At 36.3% G+C, this 18,725-nt stretch overlaps 1 protein-coding gene across 1 annotated transcript in view; it reads left to right on the forward strand.

The window, feature by feature from the left end:
• The window catches only part of SDHAF3 (succinate dehydrogenase complex assembly factor 3), a 65,926-nt gene extending 51,272 nt beyond the window's left edge, over nt 1-14,654 (forward strand). Inside the window, exon 2 of the mRNA XM_055307616.1 lies at nt 14,425-14,654. Coding sequence (XP_055163591.1) covers nt 14,425-14,628 — 204 coding nt within the window. The 3' untranslated portion in view covers nt 14,629-14,654. The remainder of the gene's footprint in view (nt 1-14,424) is intronic.
• Nucleotides 14,655-18,725: the final 4,071 nt, after the last annotated feature.

The raw sequence follows: 18,725 nt of genomic DNA on the forward strand, positions 1-18,725 counted from the left end.
CTCAGGTCACTATCTCGGTGTGTGTGTGTGTGTCCTGAGATTGAGCCCCAAGTCAGGCTCTCTGCTCAGCAGGGAGTCTTCTTTCTCTCTTCTCTCCCCTCCCACCCCTGCTTGTACATGTGTGCGCTCTCTCTCTTTCTATAATAAATAGAATCTTAAAAAAAAGAAAAAGAACCTTAGTGTGTTCTCTAATGAATACTTACTAGAGAGGAAGGAGAAACTGAAAGAAATGGTTAATTGGCAGCAGGAAAGAGTGAGGATCAAACAAAATTAATTAACAACAGTAACTAAAAGGGATAGAACTTTGTAGCCAGGAAATCATTTTGACCTCATTAGAAATAAAGATCTGGGGGAGCGGGGGCATGTGTGTGCTTGGTTTCTAAGTGGGTGGAGCATGCAACTCTTGATTTCAGGGTTGTGGCTTCGAACCCAATGTTGGGTATACAGACTACTCAAAAGAAAATATTTTTCATAGTTTAACAAAAGTTTATTTCTCATTCCCATCAAATCCATCAAAGGACTGTGGGACTCTCTCCATGTAGGGGGCTCAGCACTCCAAACTACTTTGAGCTTCTGGTTCCTTTTTCTGCATGGGTTTCCATGACAGGCCAGGAAAGCACTACAGCCTTTCACCAACACATAAGTGCTTCAACCTAGAAAAATAAAATCTTTAAGAAAAAAATATCTCAGGATGAAAAAGGATAGCCTCAAAGCAAACTTTTTTTTTTTTCTTGCAAAGTCATCAGGATTCAAAGAAGAAAACTTAAGTTATTTTAGAAGTTGACATGGGAAAGAACAGATAATATTGAACCTGAAAACTCTTGCTTTTTTCTTCGATTTACAAAAATTAACTTTGACACTTAATATCCCTCATTCATTGAAACAAAAAGAATTGAGAGCTATGATTTTTGGTTAGAGAAGTTAAAGCAATATGAGAGCAGCCTTGTCTAGAGTCACAGGCTTGTGCTTAGATAGGCCAAGGGAGCTTTCCAGTGCTTGGGAAGTTTTGTAGGTAAGTTGAATTTGAAATACATAATTGAAATTTAGGAGTGATTGAAATAATAGTTTTAGTTGAATGGTATTTATACATGGCTAATTCTGTTTATTTAAATTTCCTTCTAGTTTTCTTTTTAGATTGTATTATATATGAGTGTGTGTATACATTTTTTAGTTAATAGAAAAATTTTCAAGCCTATACAAACTTAGAATATAACAAACCACCATGTCCCTGTTAGTGGGCTTCAGCATTTATCAACTATGGCCAATTTTGTTTTGTTTGTACCTTCTTCTACTTTCTTCCCTTACCCTCATTATTTTAAAGCAAATCACAGGCATGATTTTATTCACAAATACTTTAATATTTATCTCTAAATAAACTCTGAAATCTTGATAGTACCATTATTGTACCTCCAAAATTAGCCATTCTTAATATCATCAAACATCTAGTTTTTTAAATTACCATTTTTGTTTAAGAATCTAGATAAATTGGGACACCTGGGTGGCTCAGTGGTTAAGCGTCTGCCTTCAGCCCAGAGTGAGCCTGGAGTCCCAGGATCGAGTCCCACATCAGGCTCCCTGCATGGAGCCTGCTTCTCTCTCTGCCTATGTCTCTGTCTCTCTCTCTCTCTCTGTGTGTCTCTCATGAATAAATAAATAAAATCTTTAAAAAAAAAAGAATCCAGATAAATTATTACATCATAATTGGTATGTCTGTTAAATCTCCCTTTTTATGAAATTAAACATTTTTTTAGATTTTTTTTAAAGATATTTATTTATTCATGAGAGACACAGAGAGAGATAGAAAGGGAGAGGCAGAGACACAGGCAGAGGGGGAAGCAGGCTCCATGCAGGAAGCCTGACGTGGCACTCGATCCCGGGTCTCCAGGATCACGCCGTGGGCTGAAGGCGGCACTAAACCGCTGAGCCACCCAGGCTGCCCTTTCTTAGCTTTTTACTTTAACTTTAAACTTAGAGTGGCAAAAATAGTATAGCTCCCCTACATGTTAATTTTTGGCATAATTATAGTACAATGATCAGAACTAAGAAATTAATATCAGTACAATATTATTAACTACTTAGTATAGTCAGTCTCACCAGTTTTTATACTAATATTTTTTTTCTGTTCCAGAGTCTAATTCAGTATATCACACTGCATTTGGATGTCACGTTGCCACTGTTTCCTCTGATCTGTGACAGTTCTTTAGTCTTTCCTTTCATGACATTAAAACGTTTGAAAATTTCTGGTAGTTATTTGATGAAGAGTCCCTGAATTGCAATTTGATGTTTTCTTAGGATTACATTGAGGTTGTACATGACTGGGAGAAATACTACAGAGCTGACGTACCCTTCTCAGTGCAGTATTAGCAGGGGGTACAATGCTATCAATATCACTTATTACTGTGTTAACCTCAATCATTTGGTTAAGGTGGTGTCTTACTGGTTTCTTACTGTGATTTTTCCTTTATTAGCTTAGATTGGGATTGTTTGGATTTCTGACAATTGCATTCCTATAGTCTGGGTTTTGCTGATTGCATTCCCATAGTGAGGTTTAACACATTATTCTGTAAATTGGGTTAGATGTATGGGCTTGTTAGGTGTAGGTTGGTTTTTGGTATAGGTGATAAGTGTCAGGGGGTGCATCATATCTGGTTGTTTCTCTTGTTAGGATATCCTTGTAATGTTTATTAATTTCCAAAGCTGGTAAAAAAAAAAAATCTCATACCGTTCACTTTTATTCTTAAAAAAAAAAAAAAACCCTGTGCAATAGAAGTTGGTCTTCTAATACTTCAGAGATAATTTTATTAAACTAAGTTTATTTTTATTTTTTATATATATTAAAGTCATATTCTAATAGATTCTATCTACTTTCTTACCAGTATTTTAGTGGTATCAACTGGATTCAAGTTGAATATGTAGGAAGTACAGTGAAAGCAGAACTAGTCTCAAGGTATTTTAGTTTTTTAATCCCTGATTAACTGGTACTGTAGGTCCTCTGCCTTTTAAAAAGCTCTAGTGAGAAATGGAATTAGCAGCCACAGTGAATTCATCTTTTGCTAACAGGTAAAGTTGTTATAGCATGAAGGGTGTTTTTTTTCTACTAGACTTTTCAAAAATTTTCAGTAGTTTACTGCTATATTAGTTTTCTGGGGTTACTGTAATAAATTAGCACAACATGAAGGCTTAACACAACAGAAGTTTCGTCCCTCAAAGTTCTAGATGCCAGATGTCCTAATTAAGGCATTGGAGGCTCTAGGGGAGAACCTGAGCCTTGTTTCTTCCAGCTTGTGATAGATGTAAGGATTCCTTGACTTGTGGCCACATCACTCCAAACTCTGTTTTCACATCATCATTTTCACATCATCATTTTTCTAGTGTGTTTAATTTCTCTCTTCTCTCCTAGATGAACATTTTTGATGGTATTAGAGTTCAACAGGATAATTTCCTCAAGTATTTAGCTTGTATGTATGTATGTATGTATGTATGTATGTATTTATTTATTTAAAGATTTTATTTATTTATTCAAGACAGACACAGAGAGAGAAAGAGAGAGAGAGAGGCAGAGACACAGGCAGAAGGAGAAGCAGGCTCCATGCAGGGAGCCCAATGTGGGAATCGATCCCGGGTCTCCAGGATCATACCCTGGGCTGAAGGCGGCGCCAAACTGCTGGGCCATCAGGGCTGCCCAAGTATTTAGCTTTTAAATACATTTGTAAATCCTTCACCATATAGGATAACACAGGTTCTAGGAGTTAGGACTTGATGTATATATAATATATGTTATATATATATATATATGGCACCATCAAGCCCACTACATCTGCTCTTAACATCATCACGAATGGATATTGAATTTTGTCAAATGCTTTTTCTGTATCTACTGAGATATGATTCTTATCCTTCGTTTTGCTAATGTGGTATATCACACTGATTTATGGACACTGAATCATCCTATATCCCAGGGATAAATCACACTTCTTGATGGTGTATGATCTTTTTAATGTATTGTTGAATTGGGCTTGGTAATGTGTTGTTGAGAATTTTTAGAGCTATGTTCATCAGTGATATTGACCTCTAATTTTCTTTGTGTGCAGTGGCTGTGTCTGGTTTTGGTATCAGGGTAATGCTGGCATTGTAAAATGAGTAAAATAGGAAATATACTCTAAATTTTTTTGCAAGAGTTTGAATTTACCAGTGAGGCCATTTACTCCTGGAATTTACTGATTTAGTTCTTTAAAAAAGATATTAAGAGTGCAGATAAAACTTTATCCCAATCTTTTCCCCTTTCCTCGTCCTCAGAGATAATCAGTATCTTGACGTTGATGGCTATTGTTTCCATATTTGTTTTAATATATTTTGCATTTATATATGTTTATGAATAATGTATTTTTGAGATCTATAAAAAATGGGTATACTGTTTATAAATGTAAGATTTTTGCTTTATTGGTCCTTTTTAAAACTCTAATGTGGCCAAGAGTGGCTTCATTTTGTAAGTTTTTGCTGGGAACTTGCTAAGCAATTTGACTCTGTATGTTTTTCAGATACTTACTTTTCAAATATATTTCCTGCCTCATTCTTTTTCTCCAGTTCCATCTAAATAAATGTTTTGACCTTGTCTCATATAACATTTTTTCTTATAGATTGAATAACTTCTGATATATTTCAAGTTCACTGGATCTTTCTTCTTTCAACTCTAGTATGCTTTTAAGCCCAGTGGGTTTTTTTTTTTTTTTTTTTTTTTTACAGTTCAGATAATGCATCATGAAGTTCTAGAATTTTCATTTGGTTCTAACAATTTATTCTGTTCTGAAATTTCTCATATATGCATTCATTATGGTCAAATTTTCTTTTATATACTTACACATATTTATAATAGCTGCTTTAAAATCCCTTTCCACCAGGGACACCTGGCTAGCTTAGTCAGTAGAGCATGCAACTCTTGATGTCAGTGTTGTGAGTTGGAGCCTCATATTGGGTGTAGTGATCACTTAAAAATAGAATCTTTTCAGACATTAGCTTTTCCATTCAGACATTATCTTTTCTTTTGAATTTCCATGCTTCTAGTAATCTTGGTTTTTTTTTTTTTTCCTGGACACTGAATGATACATCGTAGAGACATTATTCCACTATTTTCTTCCAAAGTGTCTTGATTTTATCAAGCAGTTAATTTGGCAGAACTCAGATTCCAAATTCTGTCTTCTTTGATGAGAAGCTACTGAAATATCTTTTTTTTTTTTTACCCTTTTTGGGGGGCTGTTTTGAGTCTGTTCTGAGCATTCATAGTTATGAGGTTAGCCAGATATTTTGGCAGAGTTTATTTACAGAATTCAGAGTTCCCTTTCTATAGTTCTTTTTTTTTTTTCCTGTGATATCCCCTTGTCACTTTCCAATTGCTGTGGTTAGCCCACAGTGTCCACAGCTTCTTCCCTTACCTCTCAGCACCAACAGGAATCTTAGACTAAAAGCCATAAATATGGGAATCTAACCCAGTATTCTCTGTCAATTTCTGAAGAGTCAACTCCTTTCTATTTTCTGTGTAACTCTGGTTGTTCTCAAGTGCCTTGGGGTTGTTGTTTGATTATAGTTCTCTGGAGTTACAAGATTATCTGCAGGAAAGTTGGTCTGATAGAAGCTACTATTAATTGATAGAAAATTTCTTGCATAACCTTTTTCTTAATGTGATTTTAAAAAAGTATATAACATACAATTTTCCATTTCAACCATTTTAAAGCATATAATTCATGAGCATTAATTGCATTTACAATGTTGTGCATCAGTTACCACTTTCTATTCCCAAACCCTTTTTTTACCCAAACAGACACCCTGTGCCTGCTATGCAATAAATCCCATTTTCCCAGCCTGTGGTAACCTCTGTTCTATTTTCTGTCCCTCTAAATTTGTTTATTCTACATGTTTCATGTAACTGGAATCCTACAATATTCTTTGTGTAAGGCTTATTTCACATAGCATAATGTTTTCAAAGTTCATCCATGTTGTAGAATATACCAGAACTTCATTCCTTTTTAAGGATAAATATTATTTCCTTGTATCTATACCACATTTTGTTTATCGATTCATCTAATGGACACATGGGTTGTTTCCACATACTAGCCTTTGTGAGTAAGTCCGTTATGAACCGAGGAGTACAAGCGTCTGAGTTCCTGCTTTTATTTATTTTGGTTATATACCAATGAGTGGAATTGCTGGGTCATATAATAATTCTTTAGTCTTGTGAGGAATTGCCAAATTGTTTTCCATAGAGGCTGTACCATTTCATATCCCATCAGCAATGCTATTTTCCTCAGATTCTTGCCAACACAGTAGGGCTTTGATTTGCATTTCCCTAATGATGTTAAGTGTCTTTTAATATGCTCATTGACCTGGGACCCCTGGGTAGCTCAGCGGTTAAGCCGGCTGCGTTCATTCAGCCCAGGGTGTGATCCTGGAGTCCCTGGATTGAGTCCCTGGATCGAGTCCCTGGATCGAGTCCCTGGATCGAGTCCCTGGCTTGAGTCCCTGGATCGAGTCCTACATCAGGCTTCCTGCATGGAGCCTGCTTCTCCCTCTGCCTATGTCTCTGCCTCTCTGTATCTCTCATGAATAAATAAATAAAATATTTAAAAAAATAATATGCTCGTTGACCATTTCTATATCAACATGGAAGAAATGTCTACTTTTTAAATTGGGCTGTTATCTTTTTGTGGTTGAGTTATAGGAGTTTTGTGTTTTGTTTTTTTATAGGCTGGGTGTTTTCATCCAATACATTGATTGTGATTATTTTTTCCCATTCTGTAGTTTGTTTTTTCACTTTAATAATGTTTTCTGGTGCAAAGAAGCTTTTGATTTTGTTAAAGGCACAGTTTTGTTTTGTTTTTTAAGACTTTATTTATTCATGAGAGACACAGAGAAAGACAGGCAGAGATACAGGCAGAGGTTAGAAGCAGGCTCCATGCAGGGAGCCTGACATGGGACTCGATCCCGGGTCCCTGGGATCATGCCCCAGGCTAAAGGTGGTGCTAAATCACTGAGCCACCCAGGGATCTCCTTATTTCTTTTATTGTTTGTATTTTGGGGTCATTGTTCAGAATTCATTGCCAAATTCAAGGTCATGAAGATTTATCTATTTTCTTTTAGGAGTTTTATGATTTTATCTCCTATATTTAGATCTGAAGTTTCATGGATTTTGTATTAAGTTTTGTATATACTGGGAGGGAGGGATCCAGTCTTCTCAGGAGTGTCTCTTGAAGAGACTGTTCTTTCCCCCATTGAGTGGACTTGACAGTCTTGTTGAAAATCAATTGGCCATATATGTAGGGTTTATTTCTGGACTCTAAATTTTATTCTGTTGGTCTATATGTTTATCTTAAATCCTGTATCACATTGTTTTAATTATTTAATGTAGCTTTGTCAGTTCTGCAGTCAGATGCTGTGAATGCTCCAAATTTGTTCTTCTTTTCAGAACTTTTTAAAATACACTTTTTGGATTCTGTTTTAGACATTCATCCATGCTGATAAATACTTATTTACCTGTTAATGGGTTATAAAGTAGTATCTGAAATTCTAGTCCAAGATTATTTACTATGAGTAGACGTTACCTCCAACATTGATATACCTATTTATATCAATAAATAGGTATACCTATTTATTCATTGGTATACCTATTGGTTTAACTATTAATAGAGCAATTCCTCCTGAAAAACAAAAACCTGAGGGGTGACTGAACAGCTTCTGTACAACAAAGGATAGATATACCATGTTTCCATCTCTTACTATTCTCTACATGGTAACAAAGAGAACCCCCACCCCAAGCACTGCAAACTATGGTGGGGAGGGATAGTACTGAGGGATGATAAGCAGATATGTTTGCACTAGACTATAGAAAAAAAGCCATGGCTGAAAAGGGCAACTAGAATGTAAAGGAACCAGTCCTAGAATCCTGCCAAACGGCAAGAGAACTGTTGGTGAGCACCAGGCCTATGCTTCCCCTCCATTTTGAAAGTACAGATGGGAGCAGGGGCTGAGCATCTTCACAGGCCTGGTGCCTCAGTGAGCTCAGACCATCTAGCACACACCGATGCCAGATGCCCTGGGGCACAGAACAAAGAAGAGCAACTACAAGAAAAACAGAACTGGAGGTTATCACAATTCCGGACTTCCAAGTTATATTACAAAATGGAGTAATTAAAACAGTATGATATTGGCATAAAAATAGACATATAGGGTACCTGAGTGGCTCAGTCATTGGGCATCTGCCTTTGGTTCAGGTCATGATCCCTGGGTCCTGGGATTGAGCCCCACTTTGGGGCTCCCTGCTCAGCAGGGAGTTTGCTTCTCCTCTGTCCCTCTCCCTGCTTGTGCTTTCTCTCTCTCAAACACATAAAATTTAAAAAATAGGCATATAGATCAGTGGAACAGAACAGAAAACCCAGAAATAAATGCATGATCATATGGTCAGTTATTCTGTAACAAAGGAGGAAAGAATATGTAGTGGGGAAGAGACTGTCTCTTCAACAAATGGTGGTGGGAAAACCAGACAGCTACATGCAGAAGGCTGAAACTTGGACCACCTTTTTTTTTTTTTTTTTGCCATACACAAAAATAAACTCCAAATGGATTAAAGATGTAAATGTAAGACCTGAAACCATAAAACTCCTTGAAGAGAACACAGACAGTAATTTCTCTAACATTGGCCATAGCAACATTTTTCTAGATGTGTCTCCTGAGAAAATAGAAGCAAAAATAAAGTATTGGGACTACAGCAAAATAAAAAACTTCTGTACAGTGAAGGATAGAACCAACAAAATGAAAAGATAACCTACTGAATGAAAGAAGATACTTGCAAATGACATATGATAAAAGGCTAGTATCCAAAATATATAAAGAACTGATAAAACTCAATACCCCAAAATGAATACTACAATTAAAAAATGGGCAGAAGACATGAATAGATATCCTTCCAAAGAGGGCTTCCAGATGGCCAATAGACACATGAAAATATGCTCAACATCATTCATCATCAGGGAAATGCAAACCAAAACTAAAATGAGGTATCATCTCACACTATGAGAATGGCTAAAATCAAAACCACAAGAAACAAGTGTTGGCAAGGATGTGGAGAAAAAGATTCCCTTGTGCACTCTTGGTGGGAACGCGAACTATTGCAGCTACTGTGGAAAATAGTATAGAGTTTCCTTAAAAAAAGAAAAATAGATCCTGTAATCCAGTTACCCTACTACTAGGTATTTACCTCCAAAATATAAAACACTAATTCAAAGGGATACATGCACCTCCATGTTTATTGCAGCATTATTTACAGTAGCCAAACTATGGAAGCAGCCCAAGTGTCCTCAATAGATGAATGGATAAAGAAAGTGTGGTATGGATATACAATGGACTATTGCCCAGCCACAAAATAAAAATCTTGCCATTTGCAACAATATGGATAGAGCTAGAGAAAATAATGCTCTGCAAAATAAGCCAGAGGAAGGCAAATACTGTATGATTTTAGTCATGTGGAATTTAAGACCAAACAAATAATTATGGAGAATTAACTGATGGTTACCAGAGGAGAGGTAGGTGGGGGAATGGGTGAAATAGTACATTCCTTAATCCTTGTCACCTATCATAATTTATTTTTTTTCAGCTATCATAATTAAAAAAAAAAAAAAGAAAAGCTAAGTAAGGGGTAAAAACAAAACAAAAACAAACAAAAAAAAAACCCAACAACTACTATTACAATATAAAGGATCTGAACAAGAAGAGAAACTTGACCAAACAAGAAGGGAGCTGCTGAAATTCTCTCTGGGTAGGAGGGGCTAGCAAGAGCCTTGGTTTATGTTTCCCCCTCCTCCTAGGTAGCATGGACAGGAGAATGGTTTGGGTGCTCTAGCTAACCTATCACCCCAGTGAGCCCCAGGACCCTAGTCCACACCAGTCTCAGCCATCCCACCAAGGCAGCCTCAGAGAAACATAAATCAGAATACCCATGGTCAGCACTTACTGCTGTTCCAACCATCATGCCAAGGTACAAAGGTATACCAGTGCTAAGCATCCTGGAACAGTCTAGGCCACACCGCTTTGGCTCCAGATGGCTTACTCAGTATGCTCTGGGGACCTCCTAGCTCACATCTACTGTACTAAGCATCCTGGGACTCACCTTGGCTCCAACCACCCCACCAGGACACCCCCTACGTGGAAGTCCCTGGGACTCCAGGGCCCCTGCCCCATCAGAGCACCCCACTTTTCTCTCATTTTAGCTATCTTGCCAGGGTATTCTCTGAACAGAGAGCTTTGAGACCCTCCCACCCCCACCATGTTCCAGCCGCCAAAGTCACCACCAAGAAGCCAAAGCTTCCACCAGGGATGACCATACACAAAGCTATTCCTTCAAGTTTAGGAAAATTCTGATTCATAGAAACAAACACCAAATGTCAAGCAAAATGAGACAAAGGAATATACTCCAAATGAAATGGAGATAAGTAATATATAATTTAAAGTAATAATCATAAAGATGCTCACTGAAGAGAACTCAGTAAGAACTTCAACAAAGAGACTGAAAATACAAAAAAGAACCAATCAGAATTGAAGGATACAGTAACTGAAATGAAAAATACATCAGAGGGAATCAACAGGTTAGTGGATGCAGAGGAACTATCAGTGATCTAGAAGACAAGGTAATGGAAAGCACCCAAGCTGAACAGCAAAAAAGCTTTTTAAATGATTGAAAATATCTTTTAGACTCTCAAGTACCCATTTATATTATAGAAGTCCCAGAAGGAGAAGAGAGGGGAAGAAAATAGTCATCTTTGTTGAGGAACTGCAGAACATTCCAAACAAGATGAACTCAAGGAAGTCCTCATCATTTGACACATGATAATTGAAATATCAATAGTTAAAGATAAGGAGAAAATTTTAAAGCAGTAACAGAGGGAAACTCCATAAAGCCTCTGCTGATTTTTCGGCAGAAACTTTGAATGTATCATGCCCCTCTCTTCTGGCCTGTAAAGAGCTGAAATAATATTTTTGGTTTTATGATTTTGTTTTGTTTTGTTTCCTACCAAACAAACAAGGAGAGATAAAGAGTTTCCCAGACAAAGAAAAGTTAAACCAACCTTATAAGAAATCTTAAAGGGACTTAAGGTGGGAGGGGGAGGCCCTAATTGAAAGTAGGGAAAATATGAATAAAAAGGTAATATATGACAACATTTACATGAACTGTGGAAGTAGGAGTTAAAAAGTTCGTTTAGAATGTTCAAACCTAAGTGGCTGCCATTTTAATATAGTTGCTTTATCCTTGTTATATATAATGTTATATACGTACCTCATGGTAACCACAAACTAAAAACTTATAATAGATACACAAAAAAATAAAGAGGAAGGAAGCCAAGCATAACACCACAGGAATTCACCAATCACAAGGGAAAAGAGAAGAAATGGACAGAGAACAACTAAAGCAACTGGAAAACAGTTTAACAAAATGACAGTTACATACCTATCAACCATTACTTCAAATGTAAATGGTCTAAATGCTCCCATCAGAAGACATTAGATGACTGAATGGATTAAAAAAAACAAGACCCATCTGTATACTGTCTACGAGAGATTCACATCAGAGCTCAAACATATAGACTGTGAAAGAATGGAAAAAGATATTCCATGTAAAAGGGAGGGAGGAAAAACTGGGTAGCAATACTCAAATCAGACAAAATAGACTTTAAAGCAAAGACTGTGGGGTACCTGGGTATCTCAGTTGGTTAAGCATCTGCCTTCGGGTCAGGCCATGATACCAAGGTCCTGGGATGGAACCCCATGTCAGGCTCCCTGCTCAGTGGGGAGCCTGCTTCTCCCTCTCCCTCTGCCACTCCCCCTGCTTGTGCTCTCTTTCTTTCAGATAAATAAAATCTTAAAAAAATAAAACAAAGATGGTAATGAGACAAAGAAGGGCACTACATAATAATAGAAGGATCCTTTAACAGGAGGATATAAGAATTGTAAATATCTAATACCCAACATTGGAGACCAAAATACAGAAAGCAAATATAAACAGATATTAAGAGAAATTTAGGGTAATATAATAATAGTAGGGGACTTTAACATCCCACTTATATCACTGGGTAGTCGTTAAGGCAGAAAATTAATAAGCAGTGGCTTTGTATTCAAGACCAGATGGACTTACATATACAACATTCCATACCAAACAACAATATACATTCTTTTCAAGTGCACATGGAACATTCTCCAGGATAGGTCACGTTAGGCCACAAATTAAGTCTCAAAAAATTTAAGAAGATTGAAATCATATCATGCATGTTTTCTGACCATAAGGGTATGAAACTAGAAATCAGTCACAAGAAAAAAAATGGAAAAAACAAACACATGTAGTAGGCTAAACAATATGCTGCTAAACAGCCAGTGAGTTAATAAAGAAATCAAGAGGAAATTTAAAAAATACATGGAGATGAATGAAAATACAACAGTAAAATCTTTGGAATGCAGTGAAAACAATTTTATAGTGATACAGGCCTACCTCAAGAAACAAGAAGAATCTCAAACAACCTAACCTTACACCTTATAAGAGCTAGCTAGCTAAAAGAACTAAATGAACTAAAGAATAAACAAAGCCTGAATCTAGTAGAAGGAAGGAAATAATAAAGATCAGAGCAGAAATAAATGAAGTGGAGACTAAAAAACAAAACAATGGAAAAGATCAATGAAACCAAGACCTGGCTCTTTGAAAAGATGAAATATCTGAATAAACCTTAGTGTATTTGTTCTTCTACTGAGAAGTACAGTGAGATTGTTTCCAATTTTTTTTTAAGATTTTTTATTTATAGAGAGAGAGGCAGAAGGAGAAGCCGACTCCATGCAGGGAGCCTGATGCGGGATTCAATCCCGGGTCTCCAGGATTACACCCTGGGCTGAAGGCGGCACTAAACTACTAAGCCACACCCTGGGCTGAAGGCGGCACTAAACTACTAAGCCACCTTGTTTCCAATTTTTGCTTTAACAAGCAGTACCACACTTCTTATGCTACTCAGTCACATGTTTGAAAGTTTCTTTAGAATGATAGTTCTCAACCTGGGTCAGCCAGGGAACAGTTAGCAAGGTTGGAGGCATTTTTGATTATCAAGACTGAGGAGGGTGTGCTACTGGCATCTCCTGGGTAGAGACTAGATATACTGCTAAAACATCCTATGGTGCAAGAACAGACTCCCATCCACCCCACTACAAAAGTATTATCCAATTTGTTAATAGTGTGAAGGTTGAGAAACACTGTTCTGGGGCATATACTTAGAGGTGGGATTGATAAAGCTTGCGTTTGTGCAGCTCTTTTTCAGTTATTATATGAAACTGACTTCTGTAAAACATAAAATATTTTCAATACAGGTAAAGATTTGGAATGTCTTGAATTAAAGTTTCTTTGGTAATAATGGCAATCCAGTTGTAAACAATTTAATTAAACTAGATAGAGTTAGTGGCATTATATAGAGTTAAATATTTACTTACCTAGAGGGTGCATACATTCTTTTAACTTCATGAACTAAAATATATTGTTACTTACTGTCTGATTAAAGGATTGATTGTAGAGTGAAAGTCTGCTTCAAAAATGTATCACTTGTGCCAAACAACAGTAGTTGGAGTATTAGACTAAAGATGCTGATTGAATGAGAGAAAAACTACAGCATGAAAAATAGAGAATTTTTTCCTGACAAAGATTATTATTAAATATTAAAAGGTTAAGGATTTGATAACTTTCTCTCTAGTGTGAATTAGTGTTTTAATTGAAAGTAAGAGAATTAACAATAAATTTTGCAACCTACTGTTAAGTCTATAAGAACCACCACTCTCTTTTGAAAACCTGAGGAAAGGGCAGCCCAGGTGGCTCAGTGGTTTAGCGCTGCCTTCAGCCCAGGGCATGATCTTGAGGACCTAGGATCGAGTCCTGGCTTGGGCTCCCTGCATGGAGCCTGTTTCTCTGTCTCCCTGTGTCTCTGCCTTTCTCTCTCTCTGTATCTCTCATGAATAAATAAACAAAAATTTTTAAAAAAGAAAAAGAAAGAAAAAAAAGAAAACCTGAGGAAAGCTAGAGCCCCAGAACTATTTGTAGTACTTCTGTGCATACAATTTAGCATATCACTTTTGGGTGGTTTATTCATTTTCTTCAAGTCTATCCATGGGCCATTCCCAACCCCCCAGATTTCCAGGTTAAAAACTTTGCTAAAAATCTATTGAAACTCTTAACAGTGCTAAAAATAACATATATTTGAAATTTTCACCAATAGTAAATCAGCAGCCATTTTGTTTGTATCTTCAGTGATGGAGAAAAATAGTGACTTGGAATTAGATTTTTTTTTTAAGTTCTCTAACATTAAATGAGTAAATATATATCTTTTATATATATAACTTTTTTTTTGGTCTTTTTATTAGGTGTATGCCTCAGTGCTATGGCAACAAACTAATGAAAACAGACAAAATTCAACAGAAAAAGTATGTTTTGGAGCTGCTCTACCGGAAGAAAAACTTAATGACTTTCGTGATGAACAAATTGGACAGTTGCAGGAGCTGATGCAAGAAGCTACTAAACCCAACAGACAATTTAGTATTACTGAATCTAGGAAACCAGAATTTTAATCTATACAATAAAACTTAGCAAAGCATTTTAAGTTCAGAACTCCTTATTTTAACTCTCATGTTTTTTTAAAAAAATTATTTCTTAAGATTTTAGGCTTTGAGAATGCCTGATATTAATGAAATATTCTTTTACTTGGGGATGTTATCGACAATGTATAGATCAATATATGACTAGTAGACAAAACTTTGTGTTATTGAAGTAACAGTATTTGCTAAATAGGATTTGATTTTTGGACTAAACAAGAAAGAATGACTGTAAAATGGACAAAATTGTAGAATTTTCCCAGAAGTTTATGTATAAATTTAATGCTATTTTTGTTCAAGCATTAGCCTCATGGTTTTAGCGTCAGTAGATGAGTATATTGTAATAATAACAGATGTGGAATTCCAACAGAGTTATTATTTATGTATTGTCACCCTGAAATTTTCATCATTTCTACTTTAATAATGCATGTATGATTATTCTTATAAATATCCTTTCTCCCTGAGTCATTGTTTAGATATAATGGAAGATTAAAAAGAAGCTTTAAGATTCAGTACCACACATGGTATAATCTATCGTACAAATGGTAGTGTAATGTTTCTACAGTGTTTATTAATAACAGATGAACCCTTAAATTATACAATTTGTAGTTACCTTGAGAATCTCATGTATTGCCTCATAAGTGGGAGATAAAAATACTCATAAATTTTTTTAACTCATTATGAACTGAAATAGTCAAGTGGTAATCCCATGCATATCCTAAAATGTTTAATCAAAAAAAAATAGTTATGTATGTCTATTTTGAGATTCTGAAGTGATCATTTTTCAGATTAATAATTGATTTATATTTACTCTCTTTTGCCATATTGGGCTTTTTCTTTGTGTATGGCTGCCAGACTCCTCAGTCCTTTTTAGTATCCCTCATTGAGTCAGTTTGGAGGTTGATGTTTGTCTTTTCTCATTGAAAGGGAGTCAGTAAATCCGTGATTAATCTAGGGTCTACATTGTAGGCCCCAGGAATATAAGAAATGAATAAAATAAAGCTTTTGCCCTCTAGGAGTTTAAAATCTGGCTTGCATCTAGGAACCATTTCATCATGAACAAATATATCACATCCTTAAACTCTGCACAGTACAGTCTTTTTCATCTTTCCTGGCTTATAGGCATCTAACACCCAAAAGGACAATGCTTCTTTGTGTTTTGTGAAGTGGGAGTTGTGGATCCTTTTTACCGTAACACAGAATCTCCTCCTTTTTTTTTTTTTTTTTTTTTATAAATTAATTTTTATTGGTGTTCAATTTACCAACATACAGAATAACACCCAGTGCTCATCCCGTCAAGTGTCCCCCTCCGTGCCCGTCACCCATTCACCCCCACCCCCCACCCTCCTCCCCTTCCACCACCCCTAGTTCATTTCCCAGAGTTAGAAGTCTTTATGTTCTGTGTCCCTTTCTGATATCTCCCACACATTTCTTCTCCCTTCCCTTATATTCCCCTTCACTATTATTCATATTCCCCAAATGAATGAGAACATACACTGCAGAATCTCCTCCTGTTGTCCCTTTCAACCCATCACCATGCCACCTTTACTTAATTCTTTAATTTGTACTATTTTCTTTCTGGTTATACTTCCCTATTCTTTTTCTTTGGCAACTGGCTCATACTTCTCCATCTCAAGTCTTGCCATCACTTTGGTGACCTTAATACATCCATATGGTTGACATATGTAGTACCTGATGGTTTTCTAATGGTTCAAAATTCACTTAAACCACTCATAAAAATTTTTCCGGAAATCACAGCCATACTTATTGGACACCAAACAAATTACTAGCTTGAGGTATTTCAAAGTTTTACTGTTACATTGCAGCATCCTTTTGGATGATATTTCTTTGAGAAGCTGTGCTTTTAGCAATTGCTGTGATAAACAAAATGTTCAATATGATTACAAAGTTTGAAAAGCTGTGTTGTGTCCAAACAGATGCTAAGTTGTTAGGGCATAAAAACTAAGTTATTAGAACTATGTAGTAAATGAAACTTGTATTTTTTGGGTTTTTGTTAGTTTTTGCTGTAGGTATGCTTTGTAAATACTGAGACACTAAGAGTATGTAAACTGAGAAAGTTTAAGAACTGCTGCACTTGGCAGTGTTAGGGAATGGTCTTTAACTATGAACTCTAGGATTTTGGCCACTCAATTTTTTCAATGTTTTTCTTGTACTGCCTTCACTTCTACCTTAGTCTGTCCTAGTTTCTCTGATCTTTCACTTCCTCCAGCCATTTAGCAATACCCTCAATGTCACTGTCTCCCTTTCTTTTAACCTCATCCACTGCTCTCACTAATGTAACTCACTTGTCAAAACCAATAGGATATTATGCACTGCAAAACTGATACATTATCCTGTGAGGCTTGATGGTATTAACTATTCCTTACTGCTTTTAAACCACTCCTGTTTACTGTATATAGAAAACCCTTAAGATTCCACCAAAAAACTGCTAGAGAACTGATTAAGTGAATTTTGTAAAGTTGCAGGATATAAAATCACTGTACAGAAATCCATTTCATTCTATACACAAAGCAGCAAAAAGAGAAAGAAAACAATCACACTTAAAATTGCACTAAAAATAGTAAAATACATAGGAATAAACCTAACCAAAGAGATGAAAGGCCGGTACTCTGAAGACTATAAAACACTGATGAAAGAAATTGAAGATGACACAAAGACAATTCGTTCCATGCTCATGGATTGCAAGAACAAATATTGTTAAAATGTCCATACTACCCAAAGCAACCTATACATTTAATGCAATCTCCATCAAGATACCAACAGCATTTTTCATAGAACTAGAACAAAAAATCCTGAAATTGATATGATACCACAGAATACCCCAAATAGCCAAAGCAATCTTGAAAAAAATTGGAGGTACCACAATCCTGGACTTCAAGTTATATTACAAAACTATAGTAATTAAAACAGTATGTTACTGGCACAAGACACAGATGAATAGAACAGAAGACTCAGAAATAAACCCATGATTACATGGTCAATTAATCTATGACAAAGGAGGAAAGAATATGCAGTGGGGAAAAGACTGTCTCTTCAACAAATGGTGTCAGGAAAACTGGATAGCTATATGCCAAATAATGAAACTTGGATCACTTTTTTTTTCTTACACAAAAATAAACTCAAAATGGATTAAAGACCTAAATGTAAGCTCTGAAACCATAAAAATCTTTGAAGAGAGCACTGGCAATAATTTCTCTGACATTGGCCATAGCAGCATTTTCCTAGATATGTCTCCTGAGGTAAGGGAAACAAAAGCAAAAATAAACCTTTGGGGCAGGGCAAATGGGTGGCTGAGTTAAGCATCTGACTCTTGATTTTGTCTCAGGTCATGATCTCAGGATTGTGAGATTGAGTCCTGCATTTGGCTCTGCACTGAGTGTGGAACCTGCTTAAGATTCTCTTTTTCTCTCTCTCTGCCCCTCTGTCTCCAACTCACTCACATGCTCTCATGTGGGACTACATGGGACTCTCATGTAGTCCCATGGGACATTGGGGCTACAGCAAAATAAAAATCTGCACAGTGAAGGAAGTAACTAAAAAGCAATCTACTGAATGGGACAAGATGGTTGCAAATGACATATCTGACAAAGGGCTAGTATCTAAAATATATAAAGAACTGATAAAAACATAAAAAAATGAATAATCCAATTAAAAATGAGCAGAAGACATGAACAGACATTCCTTCAAAGAGGGCATCCGGATAGCCAACAGACACAGGAAAAGATGTTCAACATTACTCATCATCAGGGAAATCTAAATCAAAACCAAAATGAGGTATTACCCCACACCTGTCAGAATGGTTAAAATTAAAAACACAAGAGCCAACAAGTGTTAGCAAGAATGTGAAGAAAAAGGAAGCCTTGTGTACTGTTGGTGGGAATGCAAACTGTTGCAGCTACTGTGGAAAACAGTATGGAGTTTCCTCAAAATGTTCAAAATAGACCCTCTGGTCTAGTTACCCCACTGCTGGGTATTTACCCAAAAAATCCAAAAATTCGAGGTCAACGGGTTACATGCACTCCTATGTTTATTGCAGCACTGTTTACAACAAA

This window comes from Nyctereutes procyonoides, unplaced genomic scaffold (genome assembly GCF_905146905.1).
Source record: "Nyctereutes procyonoides isolate TBG_1078 unplaced genomic scaffold, NYPRO_anot_genome, whole genome shotgun sequence".
Lineage (NCBI taxonomy): Eukaryota > Metazoa > Chordata > Mammalia > Carnivora > Canidae > Nyctereutes > Nyctereutes procyonoides.